General features: G+C 34.7%; 1 protein-coding gene across 1 annotated transcript in view; it reads right to left on the reverse strand.

Annotated features, from left to right (window-relative positions):
- The window catches only part of LOC145671651 (putative ATP-dependent RNA helicase TDRD12), a gene marked incomplete in the record, with an annotated part of 196,777 nt that overhangs the window by 14,052 nt on the left and 156,150 nt on the right, over positions 1–26,575 (reverse strand). The window contains 5 exon segments of the mRNA XM_081740852.1: positions 2,201–2,569; positions 7,655–7,783; positions 13,667–13,820; positions 17,723–17,836; positions 21,861–21,999. Of these exon segments, the coding sequence (XP_081596978.1) occupies positions 2,201–2,569; positions 7,655–7,783; positions 13,667–13,820; positions 17,723–17,836; positions 21,861–21,999 (905 nt within the window).

Genomic DNA, 26,575 nt, shown 5'->3' on the forward strand with positions numbered 1-26,575 from the left:
TTCTTGGCATGTTAGAAGCTGTATCGTAAGAATTCTTCAGTGTGTTTTCAATTATGGAAAATTATTTTTTTAAAATTAGTAGCAATGGAGTATGCAAAGACGAACCTGGAAAATATTTTCTAAAATATAATTTTGATAGGTTTATAATAAGGCAGATTTGCACCTGCGAAAGAATAATACATAAGTATAATTTTGTTTTTAGCATTTGTAGGATCATATTTCCTAACAACTGCTAAAATGGTGGCCCTATATTAAATATCCAATTTACATAATTTATTATTATTATCAACACATGTACAGTTTAAGTAAGTAGGTTCACATATAGGCAAGACCGAATATAGATGATTGCCATATCAATTGAAATTTATAGTTTTACAAAAACAGCACTAACCATAGTTTGTTAGTTACTTCCCACAATTCACTGTATTACCTAGGTATTTGCATTTTCACCGGAAATAATACTTCGATAATAAAAAAAAATCTATGACTAGAACGAAATATTCAGCTATGTAAATTGATAATCTACTTTTAAAAGACAGCCATATAAATTTTGGATCAGGTTCCGAGCACTATCGAGGATTTAGTATTTTAGAATCTATCCACACAAATTGGAATTTTACGCCAAAATACTGTTAAAAGAACTGAAACATGAACTATGTGTTCTACAATATATCCGACACTAAAATAGCTAGAGCATAAATATGATGATTACAAAAATGACTGTTGCAAGTAATTCGTGGCTGCAAGCAATTCGTGTTTGATATAGTTGTGGAGATGCTAAGATTGCGAACGAATTTCGTTGTTTACAAGTGACGTCAGACATGGAAGTGCAGTCAGAAGTACAGTTTTAAGTGAAATTTCTTGTAAGTGCACAAGTTTTTGAAGAAAATCAAAAGGAAATTTGAACCTAATCAAATGTGTGTGAAAACAGTTGTGTATATACAGGGTGTCTACTAAAATTCCAAAATGAAATTTCGTGACCCTTTCTTTTCCAAAGCATAAAATTTCGTAACATTCAAAAATGAATAACAGTACCTATATTCTTTAGCACTTATCTTTATCTTATATCTATATTCACTGTATATTCAATATATTCACTGTATATAGTCTGTTTTGTTCGGTAACAAATCAACAGCAAACACTCACAAATCCACTAATTTTAAAATTACGTATCTAAATACACATGATGTACATATATTCGCAAATTTGGGTGTGAATTAGGCCTAATTTTCATGCATGCGATAGAAGCGTGCTTTGCTTGCGATTTGGTAGCGTCTAAAGCCGATCATAGACATTTTTATCGGTGAATTTTGACGTTTCATAGAACAAAAGTTTCCAGTCTCTACTTATATTTATAGTTAAAAAAAATCGTAACCCAAAAGCTAAATTTCGTGACTTTTTCTTGACTTTCATGTCCGTTTTCTGATTTCATGACTTTCGTGACCGACAGACACCCTGATATACTTTAAGTAGTTTTGCGTTGAATGTATATAGAACTATTTTTGTAATGTTTCCATTTTGCTCTTCAAATAACAGCAATCAGTTGAACAATCGTAATATTAACAAAACAAAATGAGAAATGAATTACATAAACTAATTCTTACTGCACTTATATTCTGGAATTCCTGTAAAGTAATGCAGAAAAACTCATGTTTCGCTCCCAACACCCCCTTTAACCAATAACACTACATACATACAACAGCAATGACTCCACAAAACAAATGCAAAACTCATCAGATGCGTACTATTTTCAGAACTGAATATCTTTCACACTAGTCGTTTATATTTATCTTATCACGTACATATTGAGGTACAGACATAAAAGATAAACATGTTTTGAATCGCAAATATCCCGATTTGACCCAGTGGGTTGTCCTTTATTTCATTTTCATTCCTTTTCTCATATTGAGTAGACTGACTTAATACTGTTCGAACAACGTTTCTTCCAAAGTATTTTTTGTAGTACCTACGTACACGAGGTGTCCAAATGGATCAAAATTTAAAGTCAGCCTTTGATGCAGGGTCCTAGGTTCGATTCGTGTGAATGCCAGCTTTCTATTAGTGTAAAGGCATGACCGTAGAACGTTACTACATAAAATATTATTTATACGCAGACCCAAACTTTGTATTCTAAATGCATTAGAACAAGTATATTCCAATTAATAAAATAAACTAAAAAAGTAAGAAGTCATTTACTTACCCTTAACATCTTTCTTAAAAATGCACTAGGATCGTCTACAACCACATCATACATATCGTCAGAATCGGACACATCTGCATTGGACGGACTATCTATAACTTTCTGTTTCGAATTTTTAATATCTTCATAAGGCATTGATATTACACCTACATCAGAATCGGTACTCCAGTATTCAGGTGACGATGAATCAGGAGGGGGAACAAATTTCTCTTGCAGAATATGTCGCTTTTCTTCATCGAATTCTGCTAATTTTTTTTCCACAAGTAGTTCATTCACTAGAATATCTTTGGTTGGTGCGTTTGTGTCATAAAGAATTACTTCATACTTCTTTCCTCCAGTTCTTGTTGCTTGCCGGGTTTCTCCCACTACCTATTTTAGTAAAATCAAATAAAATTGATTCACCAACTTAAAGTAATATCATCAACTGACGATAGTTGAAGCTGCTGATAAATTCAGGTGTAAATTTTGATATTTGGATAATTTAATAATATATTTGAAGTGCTAAGAACTGCGTTAGCCAAGTATAGCACTGTACAAGGTAATTGAATATTTTCTACGTAATATAATTGAAGGCTTAGAATTCAATGTTAGTGCCATATAAGAGAACAATTGATTTGTTTCATAGTTTAAAACTGAGTCATATAAAGTAAACATTAAAATAACCCCAATCTCAATGATTAGATTGTCTAGTAATGAAATATAAATATAACTATTTATAAATAAATTCATGTATGACATACTGTAATAACAGGTATTATAAAAGTATTAAAAACCTAACACAATCCTAATTTCTAAGAGTTCTGTCTTCTGTTATTAAACACAGTAAGGTGCTTAATACAGTTCATTTTAGCGTTCTTACACAATAAATTTGTTTTCCTTACTTTCTAAGTTGGTACTCTGTATGAGATATTACTTTTAAGGTACTCACTGTACTCTAGAATGCTCTAAAAATTTTAACGGTGTTGTTCTCTTCTTTGTGATAAAAGATCTAGATTAAAAACGTGTAATAACCTCTCGTAGTCACAATAATAATAATAATAATAATAATAATAATAATAATAATAATAATATAAAAAGTTGTTCCATATTTGAAAAAGAAAGAAAAGGTATGGGCCACCGCACTAAATGTTCTCGTTCCCATTCTTAAAATCATATTACTGAAATATTTATTTATGAAATATGAACATTATTCCGAAAGCTTGCTCCGAAGATAACTAAGCCCATCAGCACAGCACGCTTCCTACATTCTTCAGAAAGAAACGGATTATACTATATTCTAGGATTAATAATGAAACATTTATTCACAAAATATACAGAAAATCATTAAAACTTTGTGAAAATCGTCGGAACAAAACATATCCACACCAGTAAACTACACTTTGCAAATTTTGTGACAAAAATAAATTACGCAATATTATAGGATCGGTAAGTCACATTTATTTATGAAAAACAGAAATGTAATTGCTAGAGTTTTTTTTAAGAGAAAATCGCTATTTTTAGTTTCACTCTTAAATAACCTACTCTTATATTTTGCTGTAAGACAGAAATTCAGAACACTCGTCTAAAGGATCGTATTATTAAAACAATATTTTAAAATTTGGTCTCGATAAGTGAACTGTTTGGCGTCTACATCTTTATATACAGTCAGACAGACGGAATCCATTAACCCACGTTTTAGACATGGACATTATTTTGAAGGGCTTGATAATAGTATATTATACCATATTATGCCATTGTTAATGTAATATTAATGTTGAAATAAAGGAACTCGTTAGAACAGTTTTTGATTTTTACCCTCCAGTAAACTACCCTCTGGAGAATTTTATACAAACCTTAAGTTTAAAACTTTGTCCGAATACACTGAACGGCAATAACCTTTAGACAAGTATACACACATCGGGGTGAACTTCGGATGAATATTCCCTAAGTAACTTTTTCGACCTATAGAACGTGCAAACGTATTGGAATTTCCAACTTGCTTTTTTTTTTAAATAACGATCACAAGTCGTTCTCCCATATTGTCACTCGAAGATAAAAGAAATACGAACACCTTGAACATAAATATTTAATTACAATTTCTATCAATTTTATATTGATACCTTTTAACAAAGATGTCCAACCCGGAATAACATACTCGGTCGTACACAACTATTACTTTGAATTGAGAAGCAACGAACTACAGAAATAGACTCACCAATCAAAATTGAAGTACTCATCCTAGACAACTCGTCTAGTTAGTAACAGATTTTTGTGAGCTATAATGGCTATGGAAGTTTCACTGTTACTTTTTTTTCAGTTGTGCTCAATTTTTTTTTTTTCCAGTTATGCTCAAAATAAGAAAACATGCGACTCACCATTTAAATTAAGATGTCGATCAGAATTTATGAAATAACATCTAAGTCTTATACAACGTATATTTGTTGAATACCATCAATTTACCCAAATCTGTACATGTTTAGAGATAGCTACAAGAACAAAACATTACTGTATTATGGTGCGTCACATGAGGTCATTACTGCAAAGAACTACCGAGGCATCAATTATTTGTAAAGAAATAAATCACTAATAATGAGAAAGAAAAAAATAAAACATAACAGACCTACCACTTTAGTATATTCACATATGCATTCTCCTTGAGTTTATATACAAGGTTTTATTATTATTTATCGGTAAATTGACACACAATACGACGGACACACAAGAAGTAAATAGTAATTTATCATGTAAGCATGAAGTCTGTTTTGCAACATACGAATTAAGAATGGATTCAGTAGTAGGAGGAAAGGAACGTTTCCGTACGTTTTACGTCCCACGGTTATGCCGGTTAGGCTAAAGGAGACGGTGATGATGAGAAATGAATGAAACGGTGGAAGGAAGAAAGTTGGATGAAACGGGAGAACCCCGAGAAAATCCATGAGCGCGGTGTTTGTCCACCACAAACTCTATACGGCGCGAGCTGGGATCGAACCAGGGACCCCCAGCACCGGAGGTGAACTCCGTACGTTTGAGTCAAAGGGTTAAAGTTCAGCATGCCCTTGTCATTTACGAGCTTTCTTATATTCGTTATAAATTTGGGATTAGAATAAAATATCAATGACTTTACAAGTAGTATTTGTGTAACTGTTAGGAATATCTGTGTCACAATTAGAAGATAAACAACTATAGATACAATTTGCTCCAGCAGAAAGGGAACTGACTATTATTGACAACAAATGATAAAATTTTTAGCGTCACAAAAATTCGATTTTGTAGAAATTTACCCTTAAGAATGCCATTTTGTTTGGCTCGATACGTTTCAGCGATTAAAAAATGTATTACCTTTGGACAATACAGGGCTGTTATAAAGTCTTTGCTATAAAACAAAGGTTCATAACTTTTTTGAAAAAATAAGGATATTGCAGTGAAACATTTTAAATTGTATGATGATCTGCAAATTTTTGGTTGGCAACACTATCACACTAATGAGGTTAGCAACACTGGTCATGAAAATGACGATGGTACAGTCCGCAGCAGAAAAAAAAAAAAAAAACCTGCAACATGGGCATGTAAGTTTGTGAAACAACGAAGTTTTTTGCTCCAAAATAAGTGTGCAGGGGAGGACGCCGAGGTTTCTCCTCGCGTAATTCGTGTTACTTAGACGTTATGTTGATTAACTGCGCTGTTAGGCGCAGTTTCACAATAGACTTACATGCTCATGATGCAGGTTTTTTGCCGCGGACTGTACAAGACAAAACACAGTATGTCTGTGTATGTGTTGGCATGCAGAACTGAAATCAGGTGTGTTGGTGCAGCGAATTTTCAGACGAGTATACAAAAAAGTACCTCCTGATGTCAGGAGTATAAAGAGTTGGCACAGCAAGTTTCTGGCTACCGAGAGTGTTTGTGATATAAAAAGAAGTGGTAGGCCGCAAGTGAGCCCAAACACGGTACGAAGAGTTGCCGACAGCCTGGAGAGAAATCCGAGTTGGGAATCCTTCAATCAACAACGCGCATGATAGTGAGCAAACATTTGAAAGCCAAACCGTCCAAGATTAAAGTTCAAGAACTGATAGAAGATTATCAAGACACGAGACTGGAGTTCTGTGAACTGATGCTGAAACGACTGGATGATGATAGGGAACTACTGCAATTATTCATGATCTCAAACGAAACAACTTTCCATGCTTCAGGGAAGATAAACAGCCCAACTGTTTTGTTTGGGGAACTGAAAACCCTCATAAATACCAAAGAGACAGCCCGAAAATGAATTTGTGGTGTACCGCATCAAGGGACACCCTCATAAGCCCGTTTTTCTTCAGCGAAAACACTGTGACAGGGGAGACATATGCATTCAAATGCTTACAAATTCCCTGATGCTTGAACTGGTTAGGTTGGGAATCAAAGATTGCATCCACTACCTGCAAGACGGAGCCCTTCCCTTCACATTTTGCACAAGTCGTAAGGGACTACTTGACCCTGAGCTAGCTGGCAGGGAATTGGGCGCAAAAGTCCCACCCCTTGGTCCCCAAGCCCCCGATTTGAAACCCTGTGATTTTTGGTTATGGGGTCACGCTAAGACACAGATGTATGCGGAAAAAACAAAAAGACTTGCAGGACCTGAAAGCTAAGATCAGTGAAGTGATTAATGACATTTCTGACGATGCCAGACGGAATAGCATTCACGGATTTCGCCAGAGATTGCAGGAATGTATGGATGTCAACGGAGCCCATTTGGAGATGTGGCGATGATGGGGTGGTGTATCTATGGATGATTATACAAAATGTAAGTCTCAATAAAGATCTTAATTGCAATTTATTTCACTGCAATATCATTATTTTTTAAAAAAATGTTATAAGCATTTGTTTTATAGCAAGGACCTTAGAACAGCCCTGTATTACAGATTAACAAAAATTATGGTTTTAGAGCTTATCGTAATTTTGGGATATATCTCATTAACCATGGCGTGCAATGTCGTCTTGCTTGTGACATTTCGAAGGGCTTTACAATAGTATACTTTAGTATCAATTTCATCTTAATAGATGGTACAGTTGTTGCACTGCATCAATTTCTAGAAATAAAAACGATTTTTTTTTTTTTTCGAAACTACGTATGAGCTTTTACATTTACCTCATGTTCGAACTTGAGAACCATCGATTGATGTATGTCAATATCTTTGGACATTTATTATTATTATTATTATTATTATTATTATTATTATTATTATTATTATTATTATTATTATTATTATTATTATCGTTTAACGCTAACATTGTAGATTTCCAAAATATTATTTTACTCTCGAAATGACTACAAAGAAGGTAACTCAAAAGCTCCTGATTAAGGGAATATGCCAACTCTACATATCCGTTCACTCATCATAGTGGAAAATTTACAAACATGTGCTTAAAACTTTTGTATTGTCTTAAAACACAAATCAAGAATCTTCTAGTATGTTATAGAAAATATGAACTTACTTTCACAAACATGTATTTCAGAGCTTCTTCATCATCATCTTCCCTACAATATCTGTGAAGGAAATCGCCCGCTTCTTCACTCCAATGTTCTCCAACTGGTTTAATGCCTACCAAACTGCACTCAATAGTCTGAAACAATAGGAAAAAAATACACAATAAAGCTTGTACAATTTCCATGCATTGACTGCAATATTTGTTTATGTTAGTCAAAAGTGTTATACAGGCCCTGGACAAGTCTACCAAAAGGACGCCCATACAACGTGAATAATATATATATATATATATATATATATATATATATATATATATATATATATATATATATATATATATATATATATATATATATTGTCTACCCATTCGGCCGAGACCTCTAGTTGGCAGAGTGCCAAGAAGAGTATCTTAATGAAAGGAATGGACTGTAAAAGAAAAAGAAAAGGAAGGAAGGCGTTGGTTATTCATGTCGGCGGTAAAGGTATTGTTTGCAGTGTTACCAACCCGGCGCAGTAAATCTATACCTGATATGATTTTATAAATAATAATATGAGAATGAAATCAAAGTGGGCCTACAGCACTGAAAGCATGATTACCGATTATTATTGTCCGTAGGGCATGACTGGGGATCTACGGCAAGATGAAAAAAAAAAAAAAAAATGGAGGCGGGGTTAAGCACAATACCTTGCTTCCAATGGTTGACGGTATTGGCTCCATCATAATAAAACAAAAAAACGAGTGACATCATCACCTAACAAGAATGTATTGCTAACCTGGGACCAATTTACGTAGGCTGGCAACTATGTTTAAACTTCCAACCTTCTTTCTCTCGCTCCCAGAGGAGAAAACGAACACATGTTGTCCGTACATACACATACCCATTTTTCGTAATGAACTCTTCTACTTCTGTCATGCGCAGAAGTGTCGAGGGACCTAATGTCCGAGGGTAAACAGTGTATATATATTTTGGGACATTTTGGGAGATGATTCCTGACACCAAGATAAGACGAAAAGTATAGACCAACCTGGGTGCACAAATGCTTCCTTTCGGAGTTATAGGCTGCCGAAAACATGAAAAAGTGAACTTTAAAGGTCCATAGCTCCAAAACTATGGGACCTACCATAGTCGCGTCAATACTTCACTTAAGAACTAATATGCGAACAATCCAAAAATACACAGAATCCTGCGGCACTCACACAACAATTTTTATAGAGGTAGTTTGGCTATGGGCATGTCACTTAAAGTACTCACCAACTACCTCTATAAAAGTTGTTGCGGAATTATCACGGGATTTTGAAACATGGATATTTGGGTAGGACACATATTAGTTCGTAAGTGAAGTCTTTGCCCCGACTACGGTAGGACCCATAGTTTTGGAGTAGTTTTGGAGCTATAGACCTTTAACGTTCATTTTTTCATGTTTTCGGCAGCCTATAACTCCGAAGGAAGCATTTGTGCACCCAGGTTGGTCTATACTTTTCGTCTTATCTTGGTGTCAGAAATCACCTCCCAAACGTTGTCGGTGTTGTTTTGAAACACCATATATATATATATATATGATGCGCCTCGGAGCTATGACAACCTGAAAATTTTCGGAAAATGTACAAACAGTCATACTCGAGAACAAAATGTCGGATCGAAATCGGGCAAAAGGGTATGTCCATTACTTTTAGTCGTAAGTCGTAGATTCCGTTAGTGTACAATCGGATGTAGTGTAGTGTCGGTGCAAGGGTGACTCCCAAAGAAACTGGAGTATTTCTTCGAGTATTTTATCAAATGTTGAATGAGGAAAATGAACATTGATCAAGCACAAGATTTCAACAATCAAAGTAATAGTACATCGTTCAAATTAGAACACTCAGAATTCGAAAGAAAGATAAATATCTAGCGGCTTCTGTCCAAGCTAAGAGTGTGTGAAAATGAAAAAAAAATTTGACCCAGATTAGGTTTATAACGACTATGCATAAGTTAGTCAGGAAGCAAAGGTCATGTATGATTAACGAGAGTACAAGGGATTCTTCACATGACAACAGTGATTCCAACAAATTATGTGAATGCTGTTTGGACGAAAGTAAGCTGCATTAAAAGATTTCCTCCTCGTAATACGTAATTCCGTGGAAGATAATAATTACGAGCACAGAAGCAATGAAACTCGACGAAACACAAGCTGTTGCGCGTGTTGCACAATGATACAAAGAAATCGGTTTCAAACTACCGATTTATTCTGTACAAAGTAGGATAACTGTGAAATACTCAGAGGTACCTTGCACAGTATTTGTGCAATGCAGTAAATATACACGAGACAGCTGTGGAGAATAAGAGTTCACAGTCTGATATTGTCGACCGCTAACTGCATTGCAAAGATAACATCAATGAAGCCAATTTTTCCGCATGTGGTCAAACACACTGAAATTTCGGAGATGACTGCCGCAGCTATATTAACTTGAGAAACAAGTTCTCCGGCTGTTGTGGCTGGTATTGCATACAAAAGGCGTTTCATACCCCTTTCCCCCCAAAAATAAAGAAATCAAGGGGCGTGAGGTAATGTGAACGAGGTGGTAATAACACAGGTCCTTCTCTTCCAATCCAACGATCTGGGAATGTTTCATTTAGGTAGGTCTGCATATTCCTGTCAAAATGTGCAGGTGCCCTGTCATGCTGAGATCATATCTGCTGCACATGTTCTAATAATTTGGGAGAAAATTACGTAAAGACGTACTCCCACATAGGCGGTCTGGTAATAAATAAGGTCCTACCACAAAATTATCCACCATACCGCTCTGCATGCTCACACTAAATCTCTGCTGCTGATCATTCGCTAGAGTTGCATGTGGATTTTTACGCCCTACACATGGCTACTGCTAGTTTCAGGAGGGTCTCTGATCACTCCCAGTACGCTGTCTTCAAATTCAGCTGTCCACATGGTGCTATTTCCTCCGATTTCACGTAGGGGAAATTGAAGAGACCCTATCTGTTTGTTGAATGCGAATATGGAGACGTGGAAAAAGTATAGGGAAAGTTACTCTCCTTTGAGAGCGACGGTTACGATATAAACACCTCGCCTCTGGGCTATTTCCCTTCCCTCTTCATAAATGAGTTGCATATCTGCCAGCTCGTGGACAGGGTAACCTGCCATTGCGCAGGCACGTACAGATTAACACAATCAATTTTACTTAAATACCAACGTTTACACTTTTACACGACCGTGATTACCTGGACATAACTCTCTACCGTTGAATGCAACACTACCTATCCTATTATAAAGCAATTTCACACGTAACACCAGAGCACTGGACTATATATATCACTCACAAATTGCGTAAATGCCTACTCTAACACAGCCACGCTAATTGACGCCATTCCACAACAAAACTGCAAGACAGCTTTCAGCGAGACACTCGCAATTGGCACACAAGGAATGATAGTTCCGTAGTGTGTGACCAAAGCATCATGGTCCTAGTGAAAATATAATGAGCTACGTACGTGCTGCTACGTGTTTACAAAAGTGCCACATTCTCTTTCCTCCGTGTAGGTATTACATCCAGATTCAAGGTGCTTTAGGACGTCGAAAAAAGACCCCCCCCCCTTTTTTTTAATGTAATTCTAACGAGCTTTTTCCTAGAAAATTCCTCTAGCAGTGACAAAATCAAAATGTATGTGGGCCACATTAGGACGCTATTTTGGTATATGAAAAAATTAAATGAAATCTTTAAGTTTTACGTCCCACGGTTATGCCGGTTAGGCTAAAGGAGACGGACTATTTTGGTATATTCACAACAGCAATGTAGTTTTTCGTAGCTCAGGGGTAAGGGTCGGTTTGCCAACTCCAAGGGAAGGTAAAAGCCCCTCGAAAGTATCCTGGAAGAAGATTCACCTAACGGATAAATCAAGTATACTGTCCCAGCGCATTTCTTGTATCGTTATGCAACGTGTACAACATCTCATTCATCGTCCATTTTTGTATCATATTCCACGGAATTACATATTACGAGGAGGAAACCTTTTAATGCAGCTTACTTTCGCCCAATATGTATTCATGCAATATTTGGGAATCCCTGTGTCATGTGGAGAATCCCTTGTACACTCGTTCATCACATATGATCTTTGCATTTCTGGATACTAAATGTTATGTTTCTTTATATGCCGCCTGACTGTTCTATGCACATTCGTTTAAAGCCTAATCTGAATGTTTTTTTTTTTTCTTTCTTCGTTTTTACAACTCGTAACTTGGACAGGAAGCCGTTCGTTTACTATCATCATTAGCCTGGACGATATAACTGTGATACATTAGAGACTACTTTTTATTTAAATTCTTCTTCCGAGAGTTTATTCTGTTCTGAGACAAAATAGATCAAACACACATGTGTATCTCTCTTTTTTTCGAATTCAGTGTTTTTCTAACTTGAACGATGTACTTGATTGTTGAAATCCTATACTTGATGGTTGTTCATTTCCTTCATTCGATGTTTGCGAAAATACTCAAAGGAATACTCCAGTTTCTTTGGGAGCCACCCTGCATTATATCTGACTGTACTTTAATGGAATCTACGACTAAAAATAATAAACATTCTCTTTAACTCAACTTCAAACTGACATTTTTTTTTATATATATATATAATGCTTTTTCCAACAAATTTTCGGGTGATCAAGGCGCCAAAAGGAAACATTTTTACACCCAGGTTGGTCTATACTTTTCGTTTCATCTCAGTGTCAGGAACACCTCCCGACTCTTATATTAAGCTACACCTGTATATGTACGGGCGCCATTTTATGTATTAAACCCACCAAATTTATTTAGAAACGTAAATAGCTAAACTGTGAAAACGTCTTTACTACAGAAACACTTTCTAGTTCTTGTAATAAATTTTTTGTCAAACAAAACAAATCTAAATATATACCAATAAATAATATAACTATATTTTAGAAATATAGAAGACACTGATTATTCGAACACTGCTCCAAAACACACAGGAGCAATCAAATTTATAAATGAAGAGGTTAAAAAAAACGAATTGTTTAAACTGCCCTATATCGATTGCGCTTAGCTTCTGAAAGTTTTTTGGCAATAAATGAGTAACAGCACGAAAAACTCCTATATTATCTTACAAAATAGACCAATATATTACATGTTAATTGCTTCACTCGCTTTATACATATTTTTGAAAAGTGATTGTACTCTTTACTTGTTCTCTGCCAATAGAAACTGTATGAATGTATAATACAAAACTGATATAAAAAAGAATTTTTATAAGTATTTATAATGTGATATTTCGCAGATCATCTTTTATAAAGGCGCACTGTACCCTTCACAGGTTCTTCACGAACAGCCACTATATAAATTTCCTATACAGAACTAAAACCATTTATCTATAATGTGATGTTTCTCAGGGCGCTCTATGCACAGGACGCATTGTACCCTTCACATGTTCTTTACCAACAGAACCAATATGTATTCATTGTACAGAACTGTGCCATAAAGAAGAATAAATAAAACCGTTAATCTTTGATGTGGTTTCGCAAGGGCGCCTTACGCAAAAAGCGCACTGTACTTACCGCAGGCTCTTTACTAATAACAACTGAGAGAATTTATTATAAAAGAACTTGTACCTTTATTTATAATGTGATGTTTCGGAGGGCGCACCGGGACATAAAATGAGAGTAGCAATAAAAACATAACATTTTTTTGGGAATGTTTTGCAGTGTGTGCATTTATTGCGAGACAGAATCATCAGAATTGTGAGTAAATAAGGTTTTGAGATTATTAAATTAGTTTGAAATAATGTCAGATGCGGATATACTGTATTTGTATTTTAAATAGTACTTTTAAAAGAATATTACAACTGGAAGTTAAAATTAAAATTCACTGCACTGGAAGTTAGAATGAAAATTAAAATTTGTATTTAAGTTAAAAACTAAATTTAATTAATTTGTATACCATTTAAGATACAATATATCATTAAAATTAATCCATGGAAATCTTACATTGTTTTATATGTAGAGAGCATATAATAACTTACCTGAAAGGGTAGCTTTGTTATGAATTTATCTGGAATAAGGCGAATATCTTTGAGTGGTACAAACTGAATATCTCCATAATCCACAAAAAACAATAAAGCTGTTTTCGCGTCATCATTTTTATCTTCCACTTGCAAAACTTTGGAACGACAAAACCTATAAATTAAGAAGTTTAAAGACATAATCTGGTGTTAACCATGTGCACGATAGATTATTTACTTGTCTCAACGAAAACAACTACTAATAAAATTATAATCGTAAATGCAATATCTCCGTCAAAGCTCTGTTTCTTGATACTACAAACAGTCAAAGTGCTTCATATCAATGAAATATTGACTGACGACGGAAGTGATTATTTGTATAATAATGCAATAATTACTCTGCTCTTCCAAACCCTAATTCTTACTCTCAGTCTATCTATTTCTTCCAATTCTGCAATTTTCAGGTTGTCATACCCTTTTGAATCAGGAAGAACTAACTAGGCATCTTCGCTCCGCCCTGTTAGGTAGACAAGCTAGAATCTGTCTCAGGGAAGAATACTTAGACAAGACAAAAAAAAAAAAAAAAAAAAAAAAAAAAAAAATCATTTTTAGTGACGACCACGAGAAGATTGCTAATATCGTAATATCTCACTTCGTCTTTTAGCATACATCCTGATTATCATTTTTTGTATTTCTAATTTGAAATTGCGTTAATTTTTAATTTCTTATAAACTGAAACCTAAAGAAATTTCTAGATTTAAGTCCCACGATTATGCCCTGTATGCGAAAGGAGACGGATGAATAGTTACGATTATGAAATAATTAGTAGAATGAGAATGTAGAAGGAAACAGGAAAACCCCGAAAAAATCCACTGACACCATGTTACAAATCACAAACACATATGTTGCAAGCTAAAGATTATGATATATGAAATAAAATGGAATACTTAATTATCAAGAAGTGACTGGACGAATGATAAATGGAACGGAATGGAATATAATAGTAAATAATTGGGCTTGAATCCGGTCAAGTTCCATAATATAGACGGTTCCCCACCATAATATTTCGCTTCCAAGAGAGCTAGATTACAGGTATATGCTATTGGTCCACGACTATATAAAATCTCTCCCTTTCTGTGCTGTTCTGAAACAGCTATTTTCAACAGAAGTTTCTATGTTTATGCTATGTCTCAGATTCACTGTTTTAAACAGTTTACTTCGGTAATAAAGCGAGTATCCACTTGTGTATTTCATATTCTCAAATCTAATTTGCAATAAATCTAACAGAAAAAACAAAAATAAAATTATACCAAATAAATCTACATAGAATAGGATTCTCTCTCTACACCATAATTATTTCACATTGAACACTACACACATTACCATAGTTATCTTTAATATTTGCTTTTTAAGGTTAAAGCTATAATATAAAAAATATTTCCACCAACAAGAATTTTCTTAATGACGAAGCAAGTTTTACAATGATTTAGATTTTTTTCTAACATGAAATTTCAACTAATAATACGAATTTGCTAACATTATTTTTCTGGTTTCAATCAAATAAAATGCTGCCAATATTAGAATACTATATTCAAATGTGTATTATTTTCCGTAACATCAGAAAAACAATTTTTTTTACATAATGGTATAATAAATGCTCACTTCATTCCGTTTCAAGAAGGAAGCTACATAAATATTTTCTTATTACCATAGCAGATTTTAATTTATGAAGTAGCTTGAAACATACACGTCTAGCTCGAACCTAAAAGACGACAAATGTAAGTGTTTGTTCAATCTATTCAACTTGATATGGAAGTACTGAATTGATATGATTGAAATATCCAACTAACGTGTGTCACCGGCAAAGGTCACAAAATGAGAACTACAATACTTGGTGTCTTAAGTGCTCTCTTGCAGAAACCACACACTTTTGCGATCGCTCAGCTAATTAATGGATTACATGACGACACAACGAAAGAAGTCTGGGATTTGCAATACGAATAAGTACTCAACCGCATACCGTACCGCCCGGTCATCCGGGAAGCTCTTTCCTATCAAGTAATTAAGATGGCGGAAAAGAGGAACGGAGAATACGATGGGTGAAGAAGGATTTTATACTGCAACTAGTGAAAAGTATGGATTTCCCTTTGAGGGACAGTTCAGTGTACAAAATGAGGACATTATGACCGTAAATCATTTCTGGATGCTTATAGTGGGAACGTTGAACTCCACTGTAACGATCCGCAGTGGAGTTCTGCTTCAATAAAGAAAGACATGATATATCACTTCCATCATAGCAACAATACCTTCTGCGGGTAGAGAAGTGATTTTGGAAACTGTCCTGGACGTTGGTTACTATTCATTTTCATCAGAACGCCAATACAATACAGGAAAACTTTCCAGTCATTCCGTACATTTAAAGAAATGCACTCCTCCTCCATGATCTTTGTTACTTTTCTGGCAACCATGAGTCCAACTTCTCTACCTTACAGATTTCGTGGTCTCACCGAACGATAGTGGCATGCCTAAGTCGCCTGCAATTGCATGGGCAATTTTCCGAGATCCCTTTCCACGGAGTTTCTGAGAAGCTCATTCAAACATGATGTTAGTCGGTGACCGCGAGACTCATTCTTAATTGCCCAGATGCACTGGATGTTTCTCGCGGCTAGATGTGCAGAATGTACAAGTTTAAACTCGTAAAGGAATATTACTTTAAACTGTGTGTCTGCTTGACAGACTTTAACACAACCCTGTTCAACAACACACTGCCTCATGACTGAATGGACACCGTAGCCTGTTTTCTGAACATATGTGTAGGACGTAAGATTATATTCCATCAACTCGCTACACGAGATGTAACTGCATAATAGACTCTTTTCTATGGACTATAAAATGTAATCAAGGAATTACTGGAATTCGCATATTATTTTATGTAGAGAAACGAAGAAAACGATGCCAGAAATCATATTCTGAATTACCAGAAAATTGTAAAAACAGAATCACAAGCTAAAAAAGTGCATTATGACCATTTCTGCTAAAATGCTTGACCTGATAGTTTCATATTCCCTCATTGAAATTCATCTGCTTACCGCTTGCTGACACTATCACGTCACTATGAGAGGAGACCTTTCATTGCAACAAAGTTTCCACCCGGATCCTTCTCAATCTTTACTGTTCTTTAATCTCTATTTTAATCTTTCTTTTGTTTTCTACCTATTCTTTTCCCCTTTTTACCAGATGAAGCATTTTGGCAAAAGCGCGCGTAGCGTACTTTTTAAAGTTTTCTATTAAAGAGACAGAGAGAGAGGGGAGAGTGGTTGGAACAAACAATCCCAAAGCGGAAATAAAAAATGAATTACTCACCAGAGAACAGTGAAAACACGATCAACACAAGACTAAAAAAAGTACAATATAGACCTTTTCGCTAAATGTTGAAGGATCTCATAAAAATAAACTCACGTAACGACTTTTTAACTTCATTCAAACACCATATAATATTAGGTCTCTCTCGTGGCCGAACTGGCAATTTTTGATTCACGGTGCGAGCTCATTTGGTACGGATTCCAGGTTAAGTTTGCACATCTGTCTCATATAGCCTCGATGCTGAAAAAGCGATGCTAAATTGTACTATTGACCCTTACACTGCTACGTAATTAAAAAATTGATTCACGTCAACCTCTACTTTCTTTTTTAAAATTTAATAAGAAATGATAACATATCCGTCAGAGAGTGATAACTAAACGAAACGGTATTTTTTAACATCCTACGATTCTTTGTACGTAACTAACCATAAATGAAAATGAAATATAGCGGAAAAGTAATGAAATGAGAAAGTGAGAAATCCCTGAGAAAATGATGCTGTCAACAAATAAATCTGAAATCGAACCAGAAACCTTCTTTCTACCTGAAAGTAAGTATTCTTCTACTAAGCTACCGTCCCTCCAGTTCCAACGCTCTAGTAATGTGCATTTGGAACCATAACACTTCCATACTTGTACGACTTAAGTTATTTTATTTTCTTCCACAGCATCAATCAAATACAGTAATGTTTGTACACTCAATATTTATAATACATACATGTCTTCTGTTGGTAATTTTCCCAAGCAAAACATATCCTTCTGTAGATCAATATCTTCTTCACATTCATGTGTCGTTACCCATTTCTGAATGTCATCCTCCAGCGACCTAATTCTACAAAAAGAAAGAAACTCTGTTGTTACGGCTAGTCAACATGTCTTCTTTAGCACTTTTAATTTTCTAAATATATGAACTAACAACAAAACAAAATTAGGAGATAATACATCCAGGAGACATTGGAGCTGAGTTACTTTTCTTCAAACAAGTATTTGGCCCTATTTACTAAATTTATAACAAATTTTCAAATAACCAATTCCAACGATACGATGTGCTTAATTATGACAACCTAAATATAAAGTGATACGACATTACGGAGGGAAAAAAGGCGTTACGTATCAATAACAGCAGTACCCCAGCCCCCGCCAAGTGTACTTTGTGGTGTACAAACACCGTGTGCGTGGGTTTCCTCGGGGTTCTTCCGTTTCCTCCCACTTTCTTCATTCCACCATTTCATTCACTACTCATCTCACCGTCTCCTTTAGCCTAACCGGCATAACCGTGGGACATAAAACTCAAAGATTTCATTTCATTTTCAATAACAGCAGCCATAAAAGTATATGACTAACTTGTTCATACTAGGTTTGCTATCTTAAATAACTTAAACTAGAAATACGGATCATTGAACAAAGCAACGTTTATTTAAAAATGCAGAAGTAATAAATGTATAACAGTTTCACCAACTAACTGAACATATTTGCTTCATCAGATACTGTAACCATCTGTAACCAAGTTACAGTGTCCGGTGAAGCCAATATGTTTAGTTAGTTGGCGAAACTGTTATACATTTATTACTTCTGCATTTTTAAATAAACGTTGCTTTTTCAATGACTTGTATTTCTAATTTAAGTTATAAAAGTATATGTTACACATTGAGCAGTATGTTTCCGTTACATCAAGTTAAGCCTTACTAAAACAGTAATCACCTACAATCGTACTATTAACATGAGAACATAAATTACTTAAAAGCACGTAAGGCTCTCGCCGGCAAATGATTTGTCAGTTGGGTGATGTGAAACATAAAAATAGTTCTATCGAAATGTACTTATTTGTATCTACTGATGAGCAAGTGGATGCATATCGATGTGTAAACTTGCAACACGTCGTAGAGTCACTTCGAAACAACATCCAGACTAGAGGTAGTATTAACTAAGTTGTACGGAAGGCGATTAATTGTTTGTCCGGTGTACTGCACTACAGATGATTGAAGAAGTAGTTGACACTGGGAAACTATACCAAATGGGAAAAAAAAAAAAATCGAAAGTCATGAGAATATTCCGTGAAAACGCGCCCTTACAGGTCACGGTACAACAAAGAGAACTTGAAGACGCGATAATTTCAAGTACCTGAGAAGTATTTTGAGAGACGCTTAATGCAACAAAGAGATCAGGTCAAGGGCTGCCATAACCAAAGAAGTATTCAACAACAAAAAAGATCACTTTTAACTAGCAGGTTTAATATTGGATTAAGGAAAGAAGTTGGTCAAATGCCATATACGGAGTATATTGGACTGTATTATTCAGAAACTTGGAAATTATGGAAGTTAAAGAAGGAATATTTAAAGAGCTTCGAAACGTGGTGTTGGAGGAAGACGGAAAAGACAAAATGGACAGAGAGAGTAACAAACGAAGATGTTTTAAAACAAATACAAAAGAAGAGGGAAGAAAAATGTTTTAACTAGCATTCTTCGTAGGAAGACCAACTGGTTTGGTCACATCTTGCAAAGAAACTCTCTTCTTTATACCGCCATAGAAGAAAAGCGAGGAGTAGAAAGGAAAACACAATTGATCGATAATTTGAGAAATAGAAGGAACTATTTGGAGTTAAACGAAGGTGAAAATCAAGAAACGTGGAAGAAACATTTCCGGGACCAAATCTACCTTAAACGTTACAAAACACCTCATTAATCCTAGGACATGCCAAAAGGCCGAATACAAACATTGTTACCATCATCATCATCATTATCATATTACTACTACTACTAATAATAATAGTAATGTGCTTATTAGTCAACTTTCTGCTCCACATTACAGCAGATTAAACTAGTAATCTTTGTTGAAGAGTAAATTTCTTAAATATAACTTAATAAACTCCTTACTTTAAAAAAATCGAGAATTCTCTTCATAATTTGACTTGTTAAATTTTTGCGATTAATAATCCCTTGCTTTAATCAGAATAATTACGAAGAACTGGTTTTTGTCTAGGGTACAAGAAGATAAATATAAATAGAGAAAATTGCTCTCTTATCTGTGAAAGAGAAAGACTCTCTCCATAAAACCTGTTTCCTCAACAGTCCATGTTGAAAATAGATGAGCAGTTTGTGTAGGCTTGCACGAAGTACCTATTCGTTACCATTTCAATCTTCTTTTTTTTAATTATTATTTTATCTATTTATTAATATAGATTCGTCACTTCTTGTATTCTATATTTTTCTTCCTTTATCTTCCCTTTCTTAGTAAATATTAGACAACTCCATATTCAATTGTCATCGTTCATGTTAATCGAATTCGTTGTTCAAAACAGCCACGTTGTAAAGGATTATAGACAGCGAAACATTTCATGTGTCGCTTCAATACCTGTTGCTGTGTTAATTCTTTAATTAGTCTTATATACTTCGTCTATCAACCTTCCTGTGGATATCATTAGGATTTCAACTTATTTTTGCACCTAAGTGCATTTTCTACATCTCTCTCTCTCTCTTTTTTTTTTTTTTTTTTTTTAATTCCATTGTAAAAATACTGAGAAAATGGCAGTTGTGAATAATTTCCAGTGTTCCAGTTACATCAAAGTGGCAGTGTAAATTTTGGGTTTATATGAGACGAAAGAAGATACGAACAAAGGAGATGTAGAAAACAAGCTTACCTACAAAGCAATGAGCTGAAACCCTGATGATATCTACAGTAATGTTGATTAAGAAATATATAGGATCAGTTCAAGAATTAACACAACAAAATGTGATAAAAACTTCCATTTTATATATGTACAAGTTGAGTAAAAAAGAAGTCTGTAATATTTCATTGCATAATTTACTGTCATTCTTATATTTTACGAAAATGGCTAAGAAGTCTACGTACGCTTACATGAAGTATTATTTTGCTACTACTTCAATTTTCTTCTGTTCTACTACTTCAATTTTCTTCTGTTCTAATGGTGTTCAATCTATTTATATATTCGTTATTTCCTGTTTTATTTATCGCTGCAATATTTATTTTATTTATCTTCCTTTTCATGATGATTATTACACTTTGACCTCCATGTACAACTATCAATCAGCCCCAGTGAATTCGTAATTTAAGAAAGCTTCACACTGTACAGATTTTTATGACAGAAAAGCATTTTATTGTATCATTCTTTTAATCACCCAAATCACAAACAAAGATATTTAAAAATAAAGCCAGTACCCATTTTACCTAACAAGATGGCGTAAGTTAAGCAGATCTACGAATCGAATTAAATTCTCAAAATATATTCATTGTATGCATTAGACTTCAATTTTATTTTATTTTATTTTATTTATTTATTTATTGTTTTTTTTCTTCTTCTTTTCAGTTTCGCTATGAAATAGAACTTGGAAAAAAGGTGAAATTATTCTTCGCTATAGGCAGAGATTCGATGAGTTGGTGCAGATGTGAAAATGAAGGCATATGATGAATTTTATATTGTATTCCCTCAATTTCAAATACAAAAAACAATTCAAGGCTGATACAGATTTATATATCTATCTATCTATCTATCTATCTATCTATCTATATCTATATCTATATATATATATATATATATATATATATATATATATATATATATATATATCTATATCTATATATATATATATATATATATATATATCTATATCTATATATATATATATATATATATATATATATATATATATATATCTATATATATATATATATATATATATACTTACTTTCTTAAGGTTTTGCAGCAACATTAGAAACATTGGCCATTATACATTCTATAAGAAGCTGTCTCGCAATAGTTTGAAAAAGGTAAGCATCTGCTCTAACGCAACGAACAATACTACGAAATAAGAAAATGTTTATTTCTACTATGTATTTACCTGTCGATAAACTTGTTCCTCTGGAGAAAAAAGTGACCTGGAGAATCCACAGTATTAATGACGACTTTAACATAATCGTCCTTAGGCAAAAATGACCAATCTGGAACTGCTTGACGGATTGGTTTTGGTTTCTTTTTCACTTGAAAGAAAAGTTGAAGAAAAACACATTATTAGCAAGAATGATTTCCAACTGAATATCCCGAAGAGGGAGTCGAAAATGAATATAAAGTCAATACAATCAATAAGAGAAAGTAACATGTATGTATAAACTCCATCTTCTTTCTACTACAGTGATGTGTTTATTTACTGTTTGAAGTTAGTGAAATCACACCCAGAGGATTTGATTAGAAAAATTGGTTATTTCTTCTACTTGGGAAATGAATTACTTTAAAAAAAGTAACTGAAACATAATCACACTGAAAAATGTATCACCATAAGCGCTTTTTGCCCTCCCCGCTGATAGAGTGGCTAGCACGCGCACCTTTGATGCACATAGTCCTGGGTTCGATTCATTAATGGGGAAGTACTGAAATATGAACTATTATAGTGGTTCAGATGCTCCCTTAAACTGTAGGTCTACATCTCATATAGCCTCGGTGCTGAAAGCTAACGGAAATAAGCTAAAAAAAACTAGGTGTTTCCACTAAATGCTTCAACAGATACGGAGAGGAAGTAGGAGAAAGACAGGAACATTACGGAAATACGAAACAAAAATTTTAGGAAGGATTAAAAAAAAATGTTTTTCGATCATTTCTAAAATAGTAAATAATTAGTTTCTGGCTCAGGGGCCACAAAATATTTGAACGGTCCCTAAATCGGGTTTTCATATTTTCTACGGAATAAGCAGATCATACTGAGTTAAGTGACAGTTTGGGTTTGGCTACAATATATGTAGTTCTCCAGACATAAGGCGTACAAGAAAATTTTTGATTGAAATATATTGGATCTTCTGATCCAAAAATACACAAAAATTAAAGAATAGGAAGGCAGTGTGTTGTGGAAGTCCATTTCGAAATGCGGACTTAATACAAAATACCCAGAATAAGTCTGTCGAAACTCTAAAATGTTACTTTTACACAATGTCACTAAGAGTAAGCCAAAAAATCATTTTATCTAAGGAAACTTTCATCTTTCCCGTTTTTGTGAATTGTTGTTATTTCAATATGTACAGTCTTGTATGCATTACTGAAAAGAAAACTTTTCGTAAGTACATTCAAATTACAACTATTACACATTAAAAATTAATAATTTAAAATTTATTTTAAGTTACGACAGTCTTATTCTGCAAGTGTGATATGGTAGTGTAGCCAGGATGAAGGGTCGAGAGCATTCAAAGGCAGAAGATAAAACTATGGATGAGTAGGTGAGAGAGCATAACACCAAAGGAATAATACAATATTATACATCCAGGATTGACAAGTGTAAACTAATGATGAAATTAACTACTGATAATAATAATGAAAATAATGGGAAGTAATGCAGAATGAAAAGTATATACATGTATGGGTGCCTTGTTGAATACAGAATCACATGATCATATAATAATACACGTATTATCTGCCTGAAAATAGATGGAGTTTAACATCAGAAGTTAAACTAATGGGACACGTAGTGCGGTATGAGTGCAAGTATGGTAGATAAATGTTTCTTAAAGACGAAGTATGACTCTACACCTTCAAGCAATAAAAAATAGGAATTAAATTTCTAGGCTGTCGACATCTATGGGATGTCGTCCCTCGGCGAACACACTATCCGATGAAAGGAAAGGAAGGAAGCGGTCTGAGAGCTGTATGTTAGGTACCATCCATCGCATTTGACTGGTATGAATGAGGAGAAAACAGGAAAAACTTCACCCAAGATGGCTGGCCTGAAAAAGCTGTTACACTTTTTCGACGGAGTGTCTCCACCGGGAATCGAACCGGGACCGTTCGCAACAAAGGCGAGGGCGTAGCGACTACACGAGGCCACACCAAGAAAAATGTTACAAGTGCAATGCTCAGGAAGAAAAAGAATCCCCTTTCACTCTTCCTCTATTTTCTTTCGTATATGCTTATGAAACAAATTGAAATATCCCTTTTCTTTCTCACCGAGCGAAGTAGCTCAAGTGGTAGAGCGTTGGCTTCGCATTCGGGAGGTCGTGGGTTCGAATCCCGCTGCCGACCATCCTGACTGAGGTTTTCCAGGGTTCCCTCAGTCCTACCAGGCAAATGCCGGGATGGTACCTACTAAACAGGCCCTGGCCGATACCTTCCCAAATCCTTTCCATTGTTATTGTTGCTGTTGGATATCCAGTGTAAAATGGCCTCCGAGCTGTATCTAGTGATTGTTAAATAAATAAAAAACGCTTACGAAACCTAAATTTACACAAACACCATTTGTTATGCAGTTAAACAAGTCTTACAATAATTCTCAGTAAAAGTCAAGTAATACAGAAACTAACACTCAAATGACACTCAATTCAACAGCCTAAACACCTAGAGATGCAAAAAAGCCGGCTTTTTTGAATCTATGGTTTTTTGCACATAAAAAGCCGGCTTTTTTTGGGGGGGGGGGGGGGGGAACGAGAATTTTGGAAATTTTGGCTTTTTTCATTTTCATGATTTTTCTGTTTAAATAGCTTTATTATAGTATACTCTAAAGTTAAATAAGATTCCATGACCTAAATGCCATATTTCGATCTTGAATTCACCATCATGATGGATAGAGGGAGCACATGGTTTATGAATTAAAGTAAACATAAAGTACGTAGTATTTGAGGGCAATTTTAATAGTTATTTAACTTTATTTTAACTTCTGAATTATCGACATTTTTTCTTCTCTAGATCATTTCTTTTTAGTCATCCGTGTTTCATTTCTTAGAGCTTGTACTCTAGCTTCTAGTACATAATTAAACTTATGTTTTTCAATACATCCAACAGAGCGTACTTCCACATTTCCGTTATACTGTAGCTGTGCAATGATTTAACAATAATCTTCCGGACACAACCTTGAATACCATTTGATAGAAATAATCAGTATCGGATTTAGAAAAATATTTGGAAGGATTTTTGTTTCTGAATAATGTTTGGTTTTACTAAAAATTCCTAACTTATTTAAGAGGAGCTTAAGTTTATGAGTACAGGCATAACAAATATTTCGTTTCGTTTGTATATTCAGCTATAATCTGCCAGATACAACCTTGAATACCATTTTATACTGATAATTAGTGGCGGATTTAGAAAAGTATTTTGGGAGGGGCTTTTCTTATTAATGCTTAGTTTTTCTAAAAATTCCTAATTTTTTTATTATTTATTTATTTATTTTATTTTATTTGAGGACAGCTTGAAGTTTACGAGTAAATGCAAAACTAATATTTAGTTTGTTTTAGAAATTCCGTAATTTCGGGGTAGAGGCTTCAATCCGAAAGACATCCCTACCCTAACCCTCTTCGCAAATCCATCTGCTGGTAATTAGTAATAACAAAGATTTAAAAACGATTAGAAAGGAAGTCGGCCAGGACACACAGTACACGCACTATCTCTACATTCACAGATGGAATTAAGAAAACTTTTGTCAAAATGGTCGAATGCGGGGTTGAATCCCGGACTTCACGATAGAAGCGCGAAAGCTAACCACTCACTCATGTTTTTGTGCTTAACTTAAATGTATTCTCTCTCTCTCTCTCTCTCTCTCTCTCTCTCTCTCTCTCTTTCTCTATAGCCACAAAAGCTCTCCATTGACTTCTGTCTTTATCCAATTCAATCCAGTTTCTACTCTGTATTCCTATTTCTGCTATATTTATCTTAATATTGTCCTCCCATCTGTGCCTAGGTTTTCCTAATGGACGTTTCCCGATTGGATTTCCAGTTAAAACTTTGAAAGCGTTCCTACTTTCTTCCATTCTGGCTACATGACCTGCCCACCTGAGCCTCCTAGACTTGATGACTCTAACGATCTTTGGTAAACCGTATAAATTATGTAGTTTCACTTTATGAAGTTTCCGCCAGTCCCCATTCCCGTTCCTCTTGGGTCCAAATATTCGTGGGGCCGCGGTGGCTCAGTGGTAGAGCGTTCACCTCTGGTGCTTGGGGTCCCGGGTTCGATTCCAGTCCCCGCCAAGTGAGCTTTGTGGTGGACAAACACCGTGTGCGTGGGTTTTTTCGGGGTTCTCCCGTTTCCTCCCACTTTCATCATTCCACCATTTCATTCATTTCTCATAATCACCGTCTCCTTTAGCCTAACCGGCATAACCGTGGGACGTAAAACTCAAAGATTTCATTTCATTTCAAATATTAGTCTCAGAATTTTATTCTCAAATAATTTGTCTGCGTTCTTCCCTCAGCGTAACCGACCATGTTTCACAACCATAAAGCATAACAGGCATGATTATCATTTTATATATTTTAAGCTTTAAATTCCTTGACAGAATTCGCGACGACAAAATATTTTGAACTGAATAATAACAAGAATTTCCTGATTTCAGTCGACATTTAATATCTTTGTGGGTATGATTTTGGTCTGGTAATACTGATTCAAGATATTTGAAAGTATCTACTGTGTCGAAAGTATTAATTGATATTTTAACGCATTCATAATTTGCCGTATTACGATCCTTGTGAACTTCCTTGTATTTAGATTTCTCTGCATTTACTCATGTCCCTGCAAGCGTGTAATAAGGTATCTCCATTTCTTTCGATTGTTCTCCTATTAGATTTACATCATCAGCATACACCATA

Source organism: Thermobia domestica, chromosome 2 (assembly GCF_964235325.1).
Source record: "Thermobia domestica chromosome 2, izTheDome1.hap1.1, whole genome shotgun sequence".
Classification (NCBI taxonomy): Eukaryota; Metazoa; Arthropoda; class Insecta; order Zygentoma; family Lepismatidae; genus Thermobia; species Thermobia domestica.